Below are 22,225 nucleotides of genomic sequence, written 5' to 3'. Positions count from 1 at the left end.
GGTGGGGGTGGGGAGGAGAGAAGTTGGGGGAGCTGGGGTGGTTGTAGGGACAAGCAAGCAGTAATAGGAGCTGATAATCAAAAGATGTCACAGACAAAAGAACACAGAAGTGTTGAAGGTGGTGATATTATCTAAACGAATGTGCTAATTAAGAATGGATGGTAGGGCACTCAAGGCACAGCTCTAGTAGGGGTGGGGTGGAAAGGCTAGCAGGGCATAAAAGGTTTAAAAATAATGGAAATGGGTGGGAAAAGATAAATCTATATAAATTATTGGAAAAAACAAAAGGAAAGGGGAAGAAACAGAAAGGGGGTGGGGATGGAGGAGGGAGTTCAAGAACTAAAGTTGCTGAATTCAATATTCAGTCTGGAAGGCTGTAAAGTGCCTAGTCGGAAGATGAGGTGCTGTTCCTCCAGTGTGCGTTGGGCTTCACTGGAACAATGCAGCAAGCCAAGGACAGACATGTGGGCAAGAGAGCAGGGTGAAGTGTTAAAATGGCAAGCGACAGGGAGGTTTGGGTCATTCTTGCGGACAGACCTAAGGTGTTCTGCAGAGCAGTCACCCAGTTTACATTTGGTCTCTCCAATGTAGAGGAGACCGCATTGGGAGCAACGAATGCAGTAGACTAAGTTGGGGGAAATGTAAGTGAAATGCTGCTTCACTTGAAAGGAGTGCTTGGGCCCTTGGACAGTGAGGAGAGAGGAAGTGAAGGGGCAGGTGTTGCATCTTTTGCGTGGGCATGGGGAGGTGCCATAGGTGGAGTTGAGGAGTAGGGGATGATAGGAGTGGACCAGGGTGTCCCGGAGGGAACGATCCCTACGGAATGTTGCCAGGGGGGTTGAAGGGAAGATGTGTTTGGTGGTGGCATCATGCTGGAGTTGACGGAAATGGCAGAGGATGATAGGAGTGGACCAGGGTGTCCCGGAGGGAACGATCCCTACGGAATGCTGCCGGGGGCGTGAAGGGAAGATGTGTTTGGTGGTGGCATCATGCTGATCTAATGCCTGCAGTGAAGGGCCTAATCTGTTAAAACTACACTCCGCTCCTGAACATAAGAGTGAATATTGTTTTACCAACAGTCTGACTTGTTTTCAGTTCCTTTCCACTCCATGATTCTATGGTTCAGTCTTTTGTTCTCCCTCTGTCTCTAGAGCCCTCCCAAACCAAGGGCTTAAGTTTACCATTCATATTTGAAATTCATGAACCTCATAGTGTATTCAAGGCATGCAAAATATTGCATAAATAAATTACTATCATCTCCAAGTTCAATGATCTGCAGGAGGGAATTGGTCACACCTTCAAATAGCATTTTCCTACTGTCACGAATGTGTAATTATAATAGTATAGATTTTTGTAGCAAACTGCAACCTGCTTCAAAATAAGGACACAAAGGAACTTTAAAAAAACATGGCTCCCAAAAGTTACACGACTTCTCTTGTGGATTCAACTACTATCAACCAGATGGAGGAACCAGACTGTGCTTATCTCAAGAAGGATCACAAAAGACATTTGAAATTCAATGAGCCTCGGAATGGACAATGGGATTATCTAAAGGTGTGAAAACTCATGACACCATTGATTCTGGGAAAGGCTTCTTCAAAAGACTGCAATTTAATTAACTTCTTTGCTTTGTGGAACAATGTTAAGTCAATCAGCCATTTTTCTATTTTTGAACAGTACGAAGGAGGCTGTAAGAAACCATTTTGTGTGACAGTGTGAAAGACAATACTAGCACACAGTATTCAGCTGAACCAACCATGAGCCACATGCAAGAGCTAGGGTTCCCTACCATCAGGAGTTACAGTAAGTTATCTGAAAAATCATCTCGGGGCTGCTGAAAAGAAATCAGGCAATCTCCAAATGTCGGTGCCTGCAATTGCTAGTAAGGAAAAGAGCCTTTACTTCCCTCCCAGCATCTGCTCCCTATCGAGGCCACCTACAAAGCAAAACTCCGACTATTCAACTTCAAAAGCCACTGCAGCTAAACCAAACCTCAAATTTCAATCCCTCCACTTCGGACAGAAGGAATTCCAGCAAAAAGCCTGCAACAATGTCTCACAGTCTGATTTGAAATCTCATCTTTAAATGTCTTTTTTTCTTTATCGGCTTTTTAATCTTTGCATCCATATATAGTGTTAATAACTTTATCACCTTTACTTAATTAACTTTCAGCAGTAGTTTTGTAATAAACTAACCTTTATCTTGTTTAAGAATACAGTTTGACTGCTGTTATTTTTAAATTGAATCCTTCACAAATTAAAAGGGGAATGCATACACACACACAAATTCTTAATTCACAGACCAGTGAGCAGACACCTTTTACATGGTTGTGATACTACCCTAATTAGCATTAATACAATATGGAAATTTGAGACAAAGTCCATCGCCCAGCAGCTAGAAAAACAGGGTTAGTTGCCAATTTAGAATTCTTCAAGCTTTAGCTTTTAAAAGTGAAACAGCACACATATATGTAATTCTGCTTCCAGTTACCTTTATAGTAGCAATACAATGGAATTCACCACAATGGTATTGAATAAATACCTTTTCTATACAAGACATACTTAAACTAATAAAAACAAACATTGTTTTAGAATGATATTTAATGCAACTATTATTAACCACATCCTCTTTCAACATTTAATTAAAAGGACCGGAATTAAAGTAGGAATGTGATTTAAAGATGCTTCAGGAATTTAGAGAATGCTTCATATGAGTGTCTCTTTATTGAAGCACAAATCACAATTTTAGTGTATTTTAAAAGCTTACTTCCTTCCCTGTCCCTAAAATCTTGATGTGCCATTTATAATTTCCCATAAAAAACATGGTCCAAGATTTCTAGCACTGCTCTTAAACTGAGCAACTTGGAGCATTCAATCACTCTCAAATTTTTCCTCTCTCCTTGTCAGCTATATCTTCATGATGGCACAACGTGAGGAATCAAAGTTGGAAACCCACAGCCTACCAACATTATGGTCCACCAAACTACTCTATCTAATGTGTCTTCTTTCCACTCTTGATCAATGAAAAACTACTAGAATACCAAAACTTTGTATTTATTAAGGGTCCAATAAACATACATCACACTCAGATCTAACAGATATACAGTAACTGAAAAAAATAAAGTTGGCTATCATTGCAATGAGCTTCTGTTCATCTGTTGCTGTTGATAAACAAATATAATGTTGAAAGGACTGTAGTTAAACTGGATTTCTAGATGGTTTCCACAAACCATAGAACAGCTGATTATTAATCACAAAATGTCAGCGATTATGGCCTAGGTCATAATCTTTTGGAATGATGAAATGTGATGGAAACAATTGCAATTGTAGAATGACACACAACAATAAAAAAAAACATTCAGCCATCAGTGCCTTCTGGGAATACAAGGACTTGGTTAGACCCTTGTTCTTACTACAGGAACTCTGGAACCTGGAACTTAAACTAAATACATGACCACAAAAACTTGTGTCTGTTAGGGAACCAATAAAATTTGTCACTTGGAACTTGAAATGTATATCTGGCAGACCAGATTTACATCTATTTTGGATTACACAAACCTAAACATTAAAGTTAGATATAATGGTCTGGAATATTTGAAACATACTGAACTGAGGTTGAAGTATTCCTAGTTGACTGTAACTCATATGCTTGAATTTAAACAAAAAAACACTGGCTGTAATTTTTCTGTTCACGAATCCTAAAGTATTGTCCAGTGTTACAGACAACTCTCAAGCATTTTCTTACCAGTTGGTCTCAAAGATAGGTATACACCATATCCATTTTATAGGTATTTTTCAACTCATTACAGTCCATTTGGATATGATTTATTGCAGCTTTTGCATTTGGTCAGAAGTCTGAAATTATTCCAGGTCTTAATAATCATTGAACTATGCATAATAAATCATGCTATTAGTGATGTATTCAGATTTTGTTCAAAAATTAGTTTATAACTTTTTATAATTATATCTTATGTAGTGTGTGTAAAATATTAAAAAGAGTAAATACATTGCTTATCTAAGAGAGCTTTTTTTCAAATAACAGTAAGTGAGGTTTAAGGATCATTGCAGGAATGTTTGTGTTTTTGTGAACTTCAGCCAAGTATCTGACAATTAGTTAAGCTGATAACAAAGTTGAAATGTCCCTTAACTTACTTTTTAATTTGCGAGGACTAACCTGTACATTAGAACAATTGTTTACTATTTCCTGCTGGCTTTGAGAGCATCATGGGGTTTGAAATTGACAGGATGCTTTGGGTGTACTTGGATGCTGAATTCACACCCATCTTTACTTCGGCACTGAGCTGGAATTAAATGTATTGTAGTAACATAGGATCATAGGTCCCAATATCGGAAGGGACCGAGGGCAGGGAAGAGGTCAGTAATCACTGCAAAGGGGCAAGAGAGGTCATTGGGGATTGGCAGGAGAGGTGGCAGTAAGAGATCACTAATTATGAGAGAGGGAAGATAGGTCAGCAATTGGGAAAAGGACTGGCCAAAGGCTACTTTGAGGAAATGGAGAGCACTCCTACTTCTTTTCCAGGCACATGAAGAATGCTGGAACAGACAATTGTGAAACTGACAGCTCTTAATTTCCTTTAGCTGTCAGGCTTCCTGATTCCTGTAAAACCTGCACTGCTGAAGTAAATTTTAAATTGGGCTCCCACAATACAGTGTTGTTAATGAAGTGTTCTGCCTCTTCATGGAAGGACTCTCAGGGGCCATGAAACCTGGAACATGTTTCACATATTTGACTGTTTAACCTCCCGCCAGATCCTCAAACACACACCCTCCTACCATGGGAAAGTCAGAGGTCATAATCGCTTGTCAGTGGTCACGAAATAATAAAAAGGACTGGCCACTGGAAGAGCAGTGGATCATTATAATAACATTTAATTTAGAGCAGTAATGAGTTGGGGTAATCAGGAGCTTGGCATCCAACATTCTCGCATCTCTTTCAAGTATCATGGCATTCTGGAAATAAGTGCAAGAATACTGTAAATATGTAACTATTCCAGTTTTTTCCAATTTATCCCAATGTAAGACACCTCTTAATGATTTAACAAATAAAATATAATAAATGTGTGGCATACATTTTACTTTTGGTTTTACTTGACAAATTGACAGATTTGAAAAATGGGATTTGATAAGCTACCTCAAATTTTGTATTGCACAGAAGTACACACTCTTAAGGGCAGAATTTTGCCCTTGATGGGTGGGTGGGCCCAACTGGCTCAGCGGTGGGCAAGCAGCCGATTGCCGCCGCCGAAACGGGCCCCGCCGCCATTTTGAGTGGGTGGGCCAATTAAGGCCCGCCTGATGGGAAGCGCTATGCACTTCCTGTGCTGGGGGGATTCCCCAATTGTCAAAGTGCGCTCTTTCGCACGTTTCCCTGAGACTAAGTGCTGCCTCAGGGAGATCGCTGAAAGCTTTATAAACATCAAAAATAGAAAAATAAAAAAAGTATTAACATGTCCCCCTCATGTGACAATGTCATACGAGATGGGACATGTTAATAAATATGGCTAAAACTTTATTAAACTTTTTAATAACAGACATGAAACCTCATCCCGCCAGTGGATGAGGTTTCATGTTTTTTCAGAAGCCCGCTGGGGCTCCTGGCCTGCCTGCCAGCCTTAAGGTTGGACAGGCAGGGCCTTTAATTGGTTTAACTACCCTGTCAATGGCCTCAATTGGCCACTGACGGGTTGGCGGCCGGACAGCTGATTTCGCTGTCCGCCCACCTTCCTGAATATTTAAATGGGGCCGGATGACGTCAGGGGTTTCCCCGACGTCATCCCACGTCATCTTTGCATTGGCGAGTGGGCCCCATCCCCAACTTGCTGACAGAAAAATTCTGGCCTAAGCTTGGCTTGGAATATATATATATATATATAGTCATTCCTTCATTGTCATTGGGTCAAAATTCAAACTCCCTACTTAACAGTCCTGTGGGAGGACCTTCATCACACAGACTACATCAGTTCAAGAAGGCAGCTCATCATCATCTTCAAAGCAACTAGGAATGGGCAATAAATGCTGACCTTGTCATCTGCACACATATCCTGAGAATGCAATGAAAAACAGGGCAGTATCAAGCTCGCTATTTATGGGAATGGGGCATCGCTGTTTGCAGGAGTTTTGGACCATTCCCAGGCTTGACTGTGCAGGTGGTAGTGGGAACATGGTAAATATCAGTGGCCTGATCACACGGAGTGGGAAACAGGTTAGCTCGAGGGGTAGGTTCCTCCTGGAACACAAACAGTGTTAGAAAGGCACAAGCAATGATTGGGTCCAGCCATTCTCATCTTCCTTCAGCTGCCAGATTTCCCAAGCCCCAGATCTGGACCACAAGCATGAAATTTAAAGCACACCTAAAATTTGAGGCACACAGCAATTTAATGCACGACATATCTGTCCTGAGAGCAGAAAAGTCACTGCAACCTCCCTCCCCACAAACATGATTGAACATGGTTTAAAATCACTTAAAACTGAAAGTAGGTGCACTGGGAGTCAGGTTTCTCATTATTGAGTTTTTAAACACCCTCCAACCCATCCTCACTGCCTGCATCCTTTCAGGTGGTTAAACTTTTCCTCGTACTCAAAAGAAGCTCAGGTTAGAGCCAGTGGTACAAAACTGTAGTGCTGATTTTTCAATGCATGTTCCTTTGCCTGCTGAGAGCACTGCTTCAGTGAATTTACCCTTAGACCATATGTCCCCATTTTAAATTGCCCCTTTTTAAATTGTTCCACTTTAACAACACACAGTTAATGGGGCCAGTATTCAAGTTCAACATTGAGGTTTCTTTTGCTATTATTTTGCCCGGGGTCTGAGTTAAGGTCACATGATCCAAGCAGCACCACTTTGGACAGCCTCTCCTGCTCCCCACCTGCCCTCTCGGCAACTGCCCCCCCACCCAACTTGGTGGCCTTCCCACTTGCCAACCCTCTTGCCTTGAAACTTAGCTCGCTACCCTCTGATTCGAAGCTGTTCTCGCTCCAAAACTGTTCTTCCTGCCTCTTGCCGCTCATCTCCCAAGCCCTCGCCTACAGTGGGAGGTTCAGGGAGCAGGTTGTAGAACAAGCAGGAGATTTCATAAGTGGGATAGGCGGCAAGTGGAAGGTAAGTAGAAAGTTAGCGCACTTATTTTATATTTTTTTAATTTAGTTTATTTTAAAAGTTATTTAATTTACAAATATAGAAAATTAGCAACATAAAGAATAATATTCTAATTTTTTTCTGACAGGAAAGATCCTACAAAACTAAGGACAGCATTGATATTTGCTGTAATGGGAAAATATGATTCGGTTAAAATTGTTTCAAGCAACACTTTTCAGGAACGCAACTACAATGATAAGCGAGGAATTACTGAATTCCAATTTCTAACATGTCTGGGGAAACTAAACTATCAAAGTTCAATCTATTAATAAGCTTTGCAGTCACTGCAGTAAACAAAAATAAATATTGTAATTAAAAGAAAGCTCAGTACTACCTACTGATTTTATCTGAGTTCTTTTATAAGGATCAGCTGCTGTGGGCTGTTCAAAAGTTAAAGATAGGGCAGAATTTTCTGGCTGACATGCGGGTGGCGGAGCCTGCATGTCAGTGCTTAAAATGTCACGTACTGATGTCACGCGGGCGTCCCGACGTCAGCGTGCAGCATTGAGATATTTCGGTCGGCGGATGCGCACAGCAGCGGGACGCGTGCCCACCATTAAGGAGAGGCCTCATTAAGGCCCTTAACTTGCCAATTGTCCAGGATTTCAGGTGGCCTGGGTCAGCGCACAGGCCCAACGGACAGGCCAGGACTGGACAATCCACCTCCAGGGGAGCCACCTTTGGGAGGCCAGGTGCAGGCACAAGGGGCGCAGGGCCAAGAGGTTGTCCAAGGTGGAAGGGGCAGCAGAAGACGCCACTATCCTGCTGCCAGGGTATACAGGCAGCAAAGCAGCTACTTCAATGTGACTGAGGTGCAGTGCCGAAGGAGGCTCCGACTCTCAAGGGAGACAGTCAACCATATCTATCAGATGATTGGCCCTGAAATCTCCCCTAACTGTGTGGGTGGGCACCCCATGCCAGCGGCTCTGAAGCTCACAGTTGCCCTCCACTTCTATGCCTCTGGCTCCTTCCAGGGCTCGGTGGGTGATCTTTGCGGTGTCTCCCAATCAGCTGTCCACATTTGTGTCAAGCAGGTGACAGACACTCTGTTCAGACTGGTATTGACCTTCATCCACTTCCGCTGTGACCAGGCAAGTCAGACATAGCGCGCCAGAGGCTTCACGGCCATTGCTGGCTTCCCCCACGTCCAGGGTGCTACAGACCATCAAGGCGGCAACAAGTGAGCCCGGTGCCTTCGTCAACAGGAAGGGTTTCCACTCCATGAACGTGCAGAGGTTCATGCCTTCACATGCACTCTGCCTGTACTCCTCCATCGCAGAGACCAACTGAAGCATACCCTTATGCAACCCTGCCAGATGCAAACGCGCTTCCTGCCACTTGTCCTGTAGCTGCTGCATTGGTGACAACTCCAGAGGCACGTCATCAGTGCCGGACTCAGTGTGTGCCTCGTCCCCTGCAGCCCTCCGGCTACTGGTGTCATCGGCACACTCTGTCCCTACCATCTCCTCCAGCGGTTGTGAAATGCCCTCTCCACTGTGACCCAGGACACTAGCCGACGGTAAATTCCCCACCGAGGTGTTTGTGTCTGCGCTGGTGCCTGGCTGGCTGAAATGATGTGCTGCAAGCTGCACATGTTGACCCTCAGGTGTGGAGGGAGGGCCGTGGGGTCGAGGTGCGGGTTGCTCTGGTGGTGATGCTGAAATTAATGACAAGGACAGTGCATCAGTTAGTGTACATGCACTTCAACCTTTCATCCCTTCCCCCCCCAGCCTCATAAGTCGCTCACCCTTCAACACCCTAAGGAGACGAACATTGGTGGGGTGGAAACAAGTCAAGAGGAGCCCCAACCATTAAACGCACATGCAGACAGACTGGTCAGATGGTCTCAGGAATGCCACATGGCATGTTATGTACCATTGGAGTGGGGAGAGTGCAGAGGTACCTGACCTGGATGCATTGTGGTCTGGATAGTTGTGGGGCTGAGGAAACATCGCAAACAGTTGTGACATTTGCTGTGGATCACAGGAGATTGAAAGATCACATTATTGACCTTCATTCCGTTAGGAGGGGCATAGACCGGGTGGGCAGAAGGCAACATTTCCCCTTGGTGCAGGGCTGATTAATGTCTAAGTTGAGTGCCATGATGTTCACAGCTGAGGTGCTGAGGACCTTTTGGACAGAGTAATGTGGGGCGCACTGGCTGAAAGGGTGCTGGAGGTCCCAAACCCCCTCAGATGAAATAAGTCTTTGGCTGTGCAGCAGCAATGCCATGGCATGTTAGACCATGGTGATAGGGGTCACAAATGGGATAAGGTGACTTTGGAATGTGGTGGAGACGCGAATCCTCAAGGGGACAACGGACCTTTGTGTATGACCCACACGTCAGAGTGTATCAGTCTGTGAATGAGCAGTGTTGCAGCATCAACGATTGCACTAACCATCTGTGGTTTGGATGGTGTGCAGACAGAGTGGATGGGACCGTGGACCTCAAATACCTGCCTGTCGGACCCCAACCTCACCACCCCCGGTCGCCCTGGCCTCCTGCTTCCTCCCCAGCTCCATGACCTGCTTTTCAAATGTGGTGAGGCACAGGAGCAGGGCGTGCCCACCGCCAATCCTCTGGCACTCCCGAAGATTGTGTTGACTTTTTGCCTGCAGAACAGGGAAGAGGACGTATTGGATCTGATCGCTCACGTACTCTGCACACGCACGCCACACCCCAATCACAGTGCCCCATCTAAGGCCTCCAGCGGCTCCTGTCCACACTACTGGTGATCAATCCCCAGAAGATAGTACGGCTGCTCCCAAACCCCTCCCCCAATGACCACCTTGGACACATTCGGGATCCATCACTTTGAATAGCACATGGGTCTTAGAGCCCATGGCAAGAAGGTGCAAGTAGGTGCAGGCCGATGCCAGCAGATGGCACTTGGCCACAACACATTGATGCTCCCCTTGCACCATCTCATCACCATCAATATAGCATGTGTTGCAGTTCTGAGTATGTGTCTAGTGGCCTCCCCTGCAGGTTGCCCCTAGACTACTCAAATGCCACAAACGCCAACATATGCAATGGGGAGAACCCATCTCCTCCTCAACCACTAAGGCTGATGTAAGCATGGTCAGTGCCCATTTGTCCAACCAGTGTGCGCCAAATGCCCTATGCAGTAATGACAGCAAGACGTCGGGAGGGGGGATCGCACAAAGGCTAAAGCTACCTTCTGGGTCAAATGGCCAAGGGCAACATGGTACTCAGCCGTCCAGAACGCAGCAAATCATTGAATCTTTTGCAGCACTGTGTGCCAGTGTGCCACACATCATCATGGGCACTCACAGCATCACCAACCTCCTCCCGCGCCTGGCTGGTGACATGGGGGGTCCTCCTCCTCCCATTCTCCGGATACAACAAGTGCCGATGGCTGGAAACCTCTTGTTGGAGGAGGACAGCAAGGCATGCATCGGAGAATCGAGGGGCACAGTGGCCCCCCCGCTGGCCTCTCCTGCAGCCTACCCCCCTCCTCCTGCTCGTGCTCTTCTGCATACACAGCTCCCTCCCTCACTCCCCAAGTGGCCATGGTGCACTGCCTCAAGTAGGCTGCCTGGCCACTCTTTATACAGACTGCCGGTTCCCCATTGGAACCGGGGGTCTGAGCGCGCCTACCTCTATGACTATTTTCCCGTTCTCCACAGGAGTCGCTAACCCGCTGGGCGGGCCTTAATTGACCCGCCTGTGGAAAATAGCAGAGCAGCCCGTTTTTGCGGCAGCAATCAGCTGCCCACCCGCCGCCGAGTCGGTCAGGCCGGCCTGCCCACCAAGCAGAAAATAATGTCCATAAGTTGTGCTTTGTTCCTGTGGTAAAATGCAAATGACTATTTAAATGTAAGTTCTTAGCACACAATGGGTAAGCCATTATAGCAAGATAATATAAACGGGAGACAGAAATGTAGTTTTGCTGTGTTGCTTATTGTGCTGAAGTGCTTGTTATAGGAAGTTATATTTTTAAAAGTTAAATTGTTAAGCATTGTTGCCTGTATTTCTCGACATGATCTCAAGTTTCAGCTGCTCTTGAACTTCAAAAAGCATTCTCAAAACAGAACATTGAAAGATAATCTGAAGGATTTTCCCCTTGGCGATTTGGGGGCGGGGCCGGCTCACCGACTGGAAAATGCTGCGGGATGACGTTGGGAGGCATCCCCGACGTCAGCCTGGTCCATTTAAATCATCAGGAAGGCGGGCGGACAGCGAAATCAGCTGTCCACCCGCCGACCTGTCAATGGCCAATTAAGGCCATTGACAGGCTAATTAAGATCATTAAAGACCCTGCCCGTCCAAGCTTAAGGCTGGCGGGCAGGCCAGGAGCCCCAGCGGGCTCCAGATTATTCATGAAACTTCATCCACTGGCAGGATGAAGTTTCATGTCTGTTTTTAAAAGTTTAATAAACTTTGTGTGTTTCTTATTAACATGTCCCATCTTGTGTGACATTGTCATATGAGGGGGACATGTTAAGAATTTTAATATTTCTCTACTTTTTGACTTTTCTTACTTGTCAGTAAATTCCCTGAGACAGCACTTTGCCTCAGGGAGCAGTGCGCTCTTTGACAGTTGGGGATTCCACCCCCCCCCAACACACACACACACACACACACACACACACACACACACACACACACACACACACACACACACACACACACACACACACACACACACACACACACACACACACACATACACACACACACACACACACACACACACACACACACAGAGGAAGCGCATAGCGCTTCATGTCGGGAAGGTCACTGGGTGATCATTAATTGGCCCACTCACTCAAAATGGCGGCGGGCCCCATTTTGACGGCGGGGGTCAGCTGCCCATCCGCCGCCAAGCCGGTGGGGCCCACTTGCCCATCGAGGGCTAAATTCTGCCTAATATGTTCATCTTTAGATTTTATTTTCAGAGTCATTTGGATTCCATCTAGGCATCAAAGAAGCCTTTTTTTAAAAAACATTTAAAAATTGAGTGTCGCTCATCTGAAGAAAAAATAACTGCAAAAGATTTTCTCAGGTGTTTTGATAATATGCTTTACACATGATACTAACTGAATTGTAGGCAGAAGGATGATTAGAGAAGACATGAAGTAAAGAACAGCAATAAACTGATATTGCAATGACAAAGTCGAAAAGTTAGTAGAATGCTAGACTGGTTATAGCTGCAAGTCAGTGCTCAGAATGTGAAAGAAATTATACCCTAAAATGTAAAAATATTAGCAATAGAAAAAAAGGAAAATTTAGAGATACAAATACATAAATCTTTAAAGGGGAGGGTAAAAGTAGGAAAGGCTGTGAAAAAGACAAATCAGATTCTGAGTTTTGTATATAAAGAATGAACTTGCATCTATATAACGGCTTTCTTTTTTTTCAGGACATCCCAAAGTGCTTTATAGTTAATGCTTTACTTCTAAAGTATAGTCACTGTTGTTTTGTAAGCAAATGTTACAGTCAATTCAAACACAGAAGTGTCCCTAAACAACAATGCTGTAATAGCCAATTAATTTGTTTTTGATGTTCGTTGAGGAATAAAAGTTGGACGCCCGTAGAAGTGCTCCTTTTCAAAGAGTGCTTTGGTCTAACATCTCATCCAAAGAACGGCACCTCTAACTATACAGCATTATACCATAAGACCATAATGCTGAAATATAAACAAAGCAGCATGAAAGTTATACTGAATTTTTACAAGGCATTTGTTAGATCACAATTGCATGCAATTCTAGGCATTCCATTATAGAAAGAATATTAGAACCAGGAAAAAGGTGCAGTAAAGATTCAATAGAATAATATAGTTCATGACAAGATACTAATATCTATAATGTTATCGGAAAGCATTTTTAAAATGGAGTTGTAGTGGGCTCCGTGTTTGACTGTGTCTTAACTGAATTAAAGCCAACTAGTTTGGGTGCTTTGATGTATAGTAGTTTGAGATGTTAATTGGGTAAACAGTAAGGAAGTTAAAGGGTAAAGTGTACATTTGTTGCATTTGTTGAATAAAGCATTCAAGAGTGGGAGTAAAATCTTGCACCTAGCAATATTGCTTGGCATTTCCCAGCTAATAAAATTAGCGGGATGAAAACGTAATTGTTAGAAGATATGGTTAAAAGCCTAGTGATACCATGGAAATTTTACATTCAAAAGGGAAGCTAGATATAATGAGGGAAGGGAGATTGTGTGTAAGGTAGAGGCATTTAAGGTCTAACTAGCCTGTAAGCCTCCAACTGTGTTCTCAAAGGAACCAAATTGCAAGGAACCTCATTTTGAATTCATAAGATCAAATGTGCTTTACCTGGTGTCTATTTAAAATTTATGGGTTACTGTTGCCTTGGGGGAGATTTACCTGGGAGTGATTAATTTTGGGATTTGTTTAAAAGCTATTATGGTAGTAATTTGTAGATATGTGTATGTGTTTAATTTGTTGTAAATTAATAAATGTTTAATTTAGTTTTATATAAAAAAACCTCGAGGCTCGTGGTCTTATTCCTGAATTCAGAGCTGCATCTCAGACATACCAATTGAAAATATAGCCTTTGACAGTTGTTTCAAGTTTCCCTCTGGGATTTAAACTCAGCCTTTACCAGATGCTGTACCATAACAATAGTAAATAAAATTGAAAAAGTGGTGCATTTTCCACCGGAACATTGAATAGAGTTTTCAAAATTATGAAAACATTTGGAGAAGGTAAATTGTGAAAGATTTTTTCCATTGCTTGGAGAAAATGGCATCAGGGATACAGGCTCATGATTATCACTAAGAGAATGAACAGGAAATTTTGAAAAAATTTTTCACATGAAGCGTTATTCAAAAAAAGATTGCTTTACTATTAGGAAGAAGCTGGAATATCATTTTAAAAAGCTGGGCAAATATTTCAAAAGGAAGAAAATAAAATATGAGAAAGGGGCGGAGAAGTGAGATTTGAGTAGACAGCTTCATTTGGAGAACCAATACAAGTACATTTTGCTGATTGCCCTGCTGTGCTGCATCCTTTATCATTAAGACACCCCAGCAACAAAATCTACTGCCAATGTATCCAACAACTGACTTTGCATGGGACCATTTGCAGTGTTGTTTTTCAGGTTAACTGCTGAAATATTATGGAATGCACAATAAATGCCTGAAACCTTGAACATTATTCATCTAATCACTATTCCACAATGAATTTAGCAGAACAATGAGAACTGAAAGTGGATTTTGTCTTAAAGAAAAAAGAAAATACTAGAAACACTTTAAAGATGATATACTATTGGTGGACTATACGCAGCTTCTTCATCCATCTGTACATAAAGAACTATAAAGTCAAGTTGCTGCAAGTACAGGATACATTTTTCTTCCTAAACAGACAGAAGTGATATTTGGTAATAATGCTCATTGTTATGTGCTATCACTACACTGAAAGAACATCATTTGTTTTTCTTGGCTTTACTGTTTCTTGATGTAATGCATGGGAAGCATCAGCAGGAAATTAAAGTTCACCCCCCTTACCTTCATCACACAACAGGAAGCTATTACTCAGTCATCTATTTTTGATGAATGTTATAATTGTTACATTTAATATGCTTTAATATACAGCTATATAAAGGTTGGAATGAATGCTGTCCTAAAGCCTCAGCATATAATTTTTAAAAATACTTTTCTGCAATATGCAGAAATCAATAGCAACATTTAGAACTGCAATACTGCACCTAGTAAAATTCCTTCCATTAGTAAAGCTTTACTTTCAAGTCACAGCCTGATATAGATGGGAATCTGTTACAGTAGGATTTGACTGAAAGTGTCAGTTTATTGAAATTTTCATACGTTGTTCAATATTGCAGTGCCTTTGCAACACACCTCAGAGTAAGCTCCACATGGACCACAGGTTTAATCAGAAAATGTCAGCCATTGTATTCCCAACCTTGCTTAAAATTTCAGTAGCTGAAACAGCTTTGTGCAATTTCCAAATTAACCTTTGCCTTCACCCTTGTTCTTTTCTCCTGATATCTACGTGGCTCTGCACAGCTCAAGACTAACTTGAACTTTTAGGCTGAACTCAATTATGGATCTGCAATGTGAACAAAGGCATTGCTTCTTTACTCTTCTGGCTGCAGTTATAATCAAATACACAATGCTAATAGCAATATACTTACATGATCACATTTCGAATTTCAATGGCATTGCTTTCTTTGCCCACCTGCTGGATCTGAGAACAGTGTGGAGTAATGGAAAGTCGAATGTGTAGATTCTTGTAATTGTCACTAATTTATGTATTACAGTCTAACAGTTAGATCTAATCATAATTGATCCTAATAAATACCACCATGTCACAATACTTGTTCAAAACAATGAATTACAATTCAACCAAATAATTTACAACAGGCCAATTTTATCAAGCCTATTATTCCACAGCAGAGACAAAGGAGACTTACAAAATACAACTTTACTCAGACGTTTCTCCCTTGCACCAATAAAGATTACTCAAGGTCTAAGGTCAGAATCTGGCTCAATGTTGCCTAGAATAGATGAAAGGTTAAGATAGCTAAGCCCACAGGCAGCAAAGTGTGTTGCACTAAACATGCTGTATCATGGAGAGAGAAAAACCAGTAACTTCACCAGCCACGGTATGCATTCGTATAGATGAGAATCAATAACGATAAATTGCATATGTGAGTTAATGGTCAGCAGCAGAAAATGGATTATGAAAATTCCTTTATAGAAGGCACCTAAGATTCTAGTTACTATGCAGCAACAGAATAAATAGAAAAGACAGCAAGCTCTGGATATTCTTGCATTAAAACAAATGCCTGCCGTAACTGACCACATTCTATCCCCAGTTTTTAAAAAATAAGCTATATAAATATGCTGAGCGCACATTCACTAATCTAATTGGCTGGTCCCTAGCAATTGGCTCTGTGCTACTTCACCGCATTAATTTCATTGCATACTATAAATACCAGAAATTGATAGATTCATTTATACAATGTATAGTCACTATAAATATTTAATGTGAATAAATCAGTCTGAAAGTGTGTCACACTTTCCCATATTGTGTGCTGGTATGCACGTTGTTATATCCAAATCCTATTAGACTTGTAGACTAACTAAATGCTGGGACAATAATGTGTCACATGAAAAAATAATGAGCCTTATAAAAGACCCTTGCTCCAATAGCAGTTGCTATGGGTCATTATCAGTTAAAACCCTTGTACTCTTTAAAAATGCAGAAAAATGAAATTCAAGTTAGGGGTTTGAATTTCAATAAGACCGTCAAAAGGAACACATCAAAAATTAATTTAGAAGATGAATGTTCAAGTCTGGAACTGTGAAAACCAGACTTGCCTTAGACAGCTAATCTATTCTGTAATTTACTGATACTGCCCGGTGGTAAATGTTCCATGGATTCAACAATGGCTAATGATTTGAAGCAAGTTGGACTACACTGTACTGCTAGGCTAGCTTGACAGTTAGTAGGTTTCAACATATTCACTCAGCCATTTACCACGTTTTTTTCTCTAATTCAAATTAAGAGATTTATTACAGTTCCTGGTTTTCCATTTGTATTTTCCACAGGGGCTAGCCTGATTATTTAATGCAATGAATTTCATAGAAATCAAGCTGACAATCTAATATACTTAACCTCACTAACTACAGATTTAGGCTGAGAATGCAACTTGATGTAACTCACTGCTTGCTAGCAGATAAACTAAAAGGGTCATGGATGGGAAGCCGTGACATAGTGGTATTGTCACTAGACTAGTAATCTAGAGACCTAGGGTAATGCTCTGCAGACCTGGATTCAAATCCCAGGTGGAATTTGAATTCAATAAAAATATCTGGAATTAATGAAACCATATCAATTGTCATAAAAACAAACGTAAAAAGGAAATCTGCTGTACCTACCTGGTCTGGCATACATGTGACTCCAGACCCCCAGCAATGTGGTTGACTCAATACCCTCTGAAATGGCCTAGCCTGTATCAAACTGCTAAAAATAAGTCAATAAGGAATGAAACCAGATGGTTTCCAGACCCCATAAAGTCTCATGGCACCAGGCCAAACAAGGGCAAGAAAACCTCCTGGTGATTACCATCTACCATCCCCCATCAGCTGATGAACCAGTACTCCTCCATGTTGACCACCACTTGGGAGGGAGCACTGAGGGTGGCAAGGGTGCAGAATGTACTCTGGGTGGGGGACTTCAATACCTATCAGCAAGAGTGGCTCAGTAGCACCACCACAGACTGAGCTGGCTGAGTCCTACAGGACATAGCTGCTAGATTGGGTCTGCAGCAGGTAGTGAGGGAACCAAGAGGGAAAAACATACTTGACTTCATCCTCACTAACCTGCCTGTCGCAGGTGCATCTGTGACCATTGCACAGTCATTGTGGAGACAAAGCTCCGCCTTCACATTGAAGATATCCTCCATCGTGTTACGTGGCACTTACCACCGTGCTAAATGGGATAGATTTCGAACAAATCCAGAAACTCAAGACTGGGCAACCATGAGGGGACGTGGGCCATCAACAGCAGCAGAATTGTACTCAATCACAATCTGTCACCTCATGGCCTAACATATCCTCCACTCTACCATTACCACCAAGCCAGGAGATCAACCCTGGTTCAATGAAGAGTGCAGGAGGACATGCCAGGAGCAGCACCAGATATACCTACAGATGAGGTATCAACCTGATGAAGCTATAACACAGGACTACTTGTATGCCAAACATCATAAGCAGCAAGAAACAGACAGAGCTAAGCAATTCCACAACCAATGGATCAGATCTATGCTCTGCAGTCCTGCCACATCCAGTTGTGAATGGTTGTGGGCAATTAAACAACTCACTGGAGGAACAGGCTCCACAAATATCCCCATCCTCAATGATGGGGGTGCCCAGCACATCAGGGCAAAAGATAATGCTTAAGCATTGCAAGCATCTTCAACCAGAAGCACAGAGTGGATGATCCATCTCGGCCTCCTCCAGAGGTCCCAGCGTCACAGATGCCAGTCTTCAGCAAATTCAGTTCACTCCATGTGATATCAGGAAAAAGCTGAAGGCACTGGATACTGCAAAGGCTATGTGCTCTGACAATATTCCAGCAATAATACTTAAGACTTGTGCTCCAGAACTTGTCGCGCCCCTAGCCGTTACATTCAATGGCATTATCATTGTTGACTCCCCCACTATCAACATCCTGGCAGTTACCATTGACCAGAAACTGAACTGGTCCAGCCATATAACTACTGTGGCTACAAGAACAGGTCAGAGGCTAGGAATCCTGTGGCAAGTAACTTACCTCCTGACTCCCCAAAGCCAGTCCACAAGTCAGGAGTGTGATGGAATACTCTCCACTTGCTTGGATGAGTGCAGCTCCAAAAACACTCAAGAAGCTTGACACCATCCAGGACAAAGCACTTGATTGGCACCTGTTCCACAAACTTTCACTCCCTCCACTACCGATGCAGAGAGGCAGCAGTGTGTACCATCTACAAGATGCACTGCAGGAACCCAGCAAGTCTCCTAAGACAGCACTTTCTAAACCCATGGCCACTATCATCTCGAAGGACAAGGGCGGCAGACACATGGAAACAACACTATCTGGAAGTTCCTTTCCAAGCCACTCGACATTCTGATTTGGAAATAGACTATGTTGCTTCACTATTGCTGGGCCAAAATCCTGGCCCTTCCTCTCTAACAGCACTGTGGGTGTACCTACATCAAATGGACTGCAGCAGTTCAATGTGGCAGCAGACCACCAGCTTCTCAAGGGGAATTAAAGATGGGCAATAAATGCCGGCCTAGCCAGCGATGCCCAAATCCCATGAATGAATCAAAAAAAAACCTCTGGTTGCAAATTTGACAACTTGCTATTTGTGTTCCTGAGACACTTAATCTTTCGCATCTAGATAAATACAGAGCACCACCCCTTTCAAAGTTTCCTTTTCTGATGGGCAGAAACACTCCTGCATCTTTAACATATTTATTTATGTTTAAAAATGCCTTTCCATCAGTGCAAGTGAACTTCACAAAAATTTTAGACAAAAGACTTACAGGACTCAGGGAAGTATAATGATGGGGTCCAAAAGAGCTTGGATATTGGGCCTCAGACTTTATTAGATTAACGATAATGTTGCGGGAGCAGAGCATGCAGCTAAGCTACAAATTCCTGTCTATAGATAAGTGATTGGAGGTTGAAGCTGAGGGAGGCAATTGGGTGCTCAGGGAGGAAGAGATTAGGTCTGGGGGCATGCAATCAGTGATTCAGGGATCGTGAATGGTGTGGTTGGTGGGGAAGGAACTCACAATCTATAGGCAGGGAGGGAGTTTGGGGTAGGTGGTTGCAGGGAGAGAAGGCCTTGGAGGTTGGGATTCTTGAGTCCAGTAGCATCATTATTCTGGATACTGAATTTGGTAAGTAACTCACCTTTATTTTTAAAAGCATAGGCAATGTTTAGGTTGGCTTCCCTGGAACTGGTTGCCTCAGAGTAAAACAATGCTGATGCAAGCACCAGGTCAGGTATTAAGGTCCCTTACCTACGTATACAAACGGTCTAACAACTGCTTCAGGTCTAGGTAAAGGACACCTCTTGTTTGTCCTAATCCAATATGGTAGATGGTATGTGTAAGTACACTTGCTGTCTGCCATTTTGGATCCATAGGAGGCCAGTGAGAGCCTGAACATTGGAGCTCAATTTAACACCAAAGTCTAGCAGATGTCTCTCCATCTGAGTAGCGTGCATATGACGTATCTCAAGCACTGATTCTGTATTCTAATTTATTTTCTTATTTGTTGACTTATTTGAAGATTAATGCCATTATTGCATATCTAATTTTTACAAAAATAAATCTCAGCTTGATGTGCGATTTTCTTTGCATAGCTGACACGTTCTTTTGCAAGTTAGGACGTGGAGGCCTGGGAGTACGTCAATACTTGCAGTGTGCTGCTTAAACAGAAAATTTTGAAATTCACTATTTTAAAGATGCAGTACCAAATCGGATTAGGGAAATAATGGCCTGCACATGCAACATTTTATCAAAAATATTTCTGCAAAATGTGTCTTCAAAATAAAAATGGAAAGAAAGTAAAACTTTATAAAGGCGTTAGGAAATCTTTCCCTATCTAGAAATATAAGATAATTCCTAAGGAATGTATATTAGTTGACACTATCATTTATAATGTGAATTTTGTTTGGCTATGTTAAGAATGTTCACCTTTCAGTTCACGAGTATGCATTACAAATCAATTCAGAGTAATGCACTTCATTTTATTTCACAAATATCTCTGTAAACAATATTGTGTTTTAACCATAGCAGCAGCTCCTTCATGCAAGAACAGTCTTAGTGACCAGACTTTTAGTGTGCTGCCACAGGCTTGCACTAAATCAGATAAACAAAATGACGGGTGTTACATCTTTAGCAGCAACCCATGCTTTGGTCAAGTCACTGTCAGTCCATTTATATACATAGTAAATCCTCACAAACCTGTCAAATACATCTTTGATCACACAATAGACTTGAGTTTCACCATGGCAGTGATCAATAATAGAGGGCTGCTTTGCTAGAGAATTCTGTCTTGGAAATACTCAAGTTTAAGGTATAACTTGTAATAAAACAAAACCAAAGACTTGGAGAAACAAATACCTTACAAACCTCCATTGTGCAATATCCTACCTTTTCTGGCTTTAGTCACCATTGTATAACCGTTACAGGATTTATATTTGCATAAGACAAAATGTAAATAGGGTCTACTTACCTTACTGTTTTCATTAAGCAAGAGTTAGTTACCTCTAGATTATTTTCAATTTTGCATTATAATGAAGCAGAAAACAGCAGCAGAGAAAGCAGTTAATGAGGCAAAATTTACAATTGGTATTTAGAAGGTATGATGGTTACAGTAATATCATGCCATAAATCCTCTTGGCAATCTAGATGCTCAATGAAAAGTAGTCATCCAGATCTGAGGCTTGTGTCATTTCTCTTCTTTACTTTGTTAAATATAGATTTAATTGACTTGAATTCATATCAGTTTCTTATTTTACAATAACAATGTTACGTTTTAACTATTAAAGAAATTTCAACTTAGACTCTGGTAAAATTGCAGCGAAGTACAGCTTTATCATGAAGTGGGAGTTAGACTGATGAGACTTTTTTTTAAATGTTGCTTTTTCTATATACAATTAAAACAGATACTTGTGCAATATGGGAAACAAATCACCAGAAGCACACAAGATTCTTGCTGAAATTTCACATTCACAATACTGAAAAGGTTTCAAATATGGAGCCAAAACATGAGAGAGATTAAGATTTTGCAGCACTGTACTCTGGTTAACACTATCTATATTACCCCTGTTGCCTGGCCTGTTGCGACTCCTGGAACGACTGCGTTGTCTCTGAAGACGTGACCTGCCCAACAGTCTGTAGTAATAGGATGGACGTGCCGAGGTTTTTCTGCTGTTAACTGACATTTTGTCAGTAATTTCTTCAATCTGTACAAATCAAACTTCTGATTGCTAAAAGTCCTTCATTATGGTGAATGCACACAGCAATATTTATAACTAAACTTTTTTAAAGTGCAAGCTTGCCCAAGCTTGTTGTTAGTCATACTTCTGCACTATGAGAAGATAAGCTTGTTGCATTTGGAAACTGAATGCTGTAGCTTTCTATGGACCAGAGAACAAAAGTTGAGCTTTATAAAATCCTGAACTGGAGTTCTTCCATTCACATTGTGACAGCTTATACTGTTCCAAAAGAATAATATATCAGTCATTCTTATCCTATCGCTAAGTTACACCGTAAATAAACTATTACACAAATTCCATTGTACCACAGTTTACCAAGTAATAAATTAAAACATTAACACAGTATTTGACAACTAGTTGCTCTGTAGGAATCTATTCCAGGTTTTCAAAGAATACATGGGGCCCATACAAAGTTAAAGGCAGTACGGAAATGAGCCAATCAAGTTAACATTAGATGAGTTCGGGTCAAGTAGGCAAGTTCACAGCTGGACAACAGATGAATCCAATTTCATACTAGAATTGAAGCTGAACTTTGGAATATGCTCTAGCCCTCAGCACCGAA

At 42.1% G+C, this 22,225-nt stretch overlaps 1 protein-coding gene across 3 annotated transcripts in view; it reads right to left on the bottom strand.

Moving 5' to 3' along the window:
• Positions 1–21,715, bottom strand: part of LOC121281002 (disabled homolog 2-interacting protein-like) — a 425,229-nt gene extending 403,514 nt beyond the window's left edge. For all 3 annotated transcript variants that reach the window (XM_041193534.1, XM_041193536.1, XM_041193535.1), the window contains exon 1: positions 21,489–21,715. In XM_041193534.1, coding sequence (XP_041049468.1) covers positions 21,489–21,609 — 121 coding nt within the window. In that variant the 5' untranslated portion in view covers positions 21,610–21,715. The remainder of the gene's footprint in view (positions 1–21,488) is intronic.
• Between the last annotated feature and the right edge of the window lie 510 nt (positions 21,716–22,225).

The sequence above is a fragment of the Carcharodon carcharias genome, chromosome 8 (assembly GCF_017639515.1).
Source record: "Carcharodon carcharias isolate sCarCar2 chromosome 8, sCarCar2.pri, whole genome shotgun sequence".
NCBI classification, from domain to species: Eukaryota; Metazoa; Chordata; class Chondrichthyes; order Lamniformes; family Lamnidae; genus Carcharodon; species Carcharodon carcharias.
This window is presented reverse-complemented; position numbering and strand designations above follow the sequence as displayed.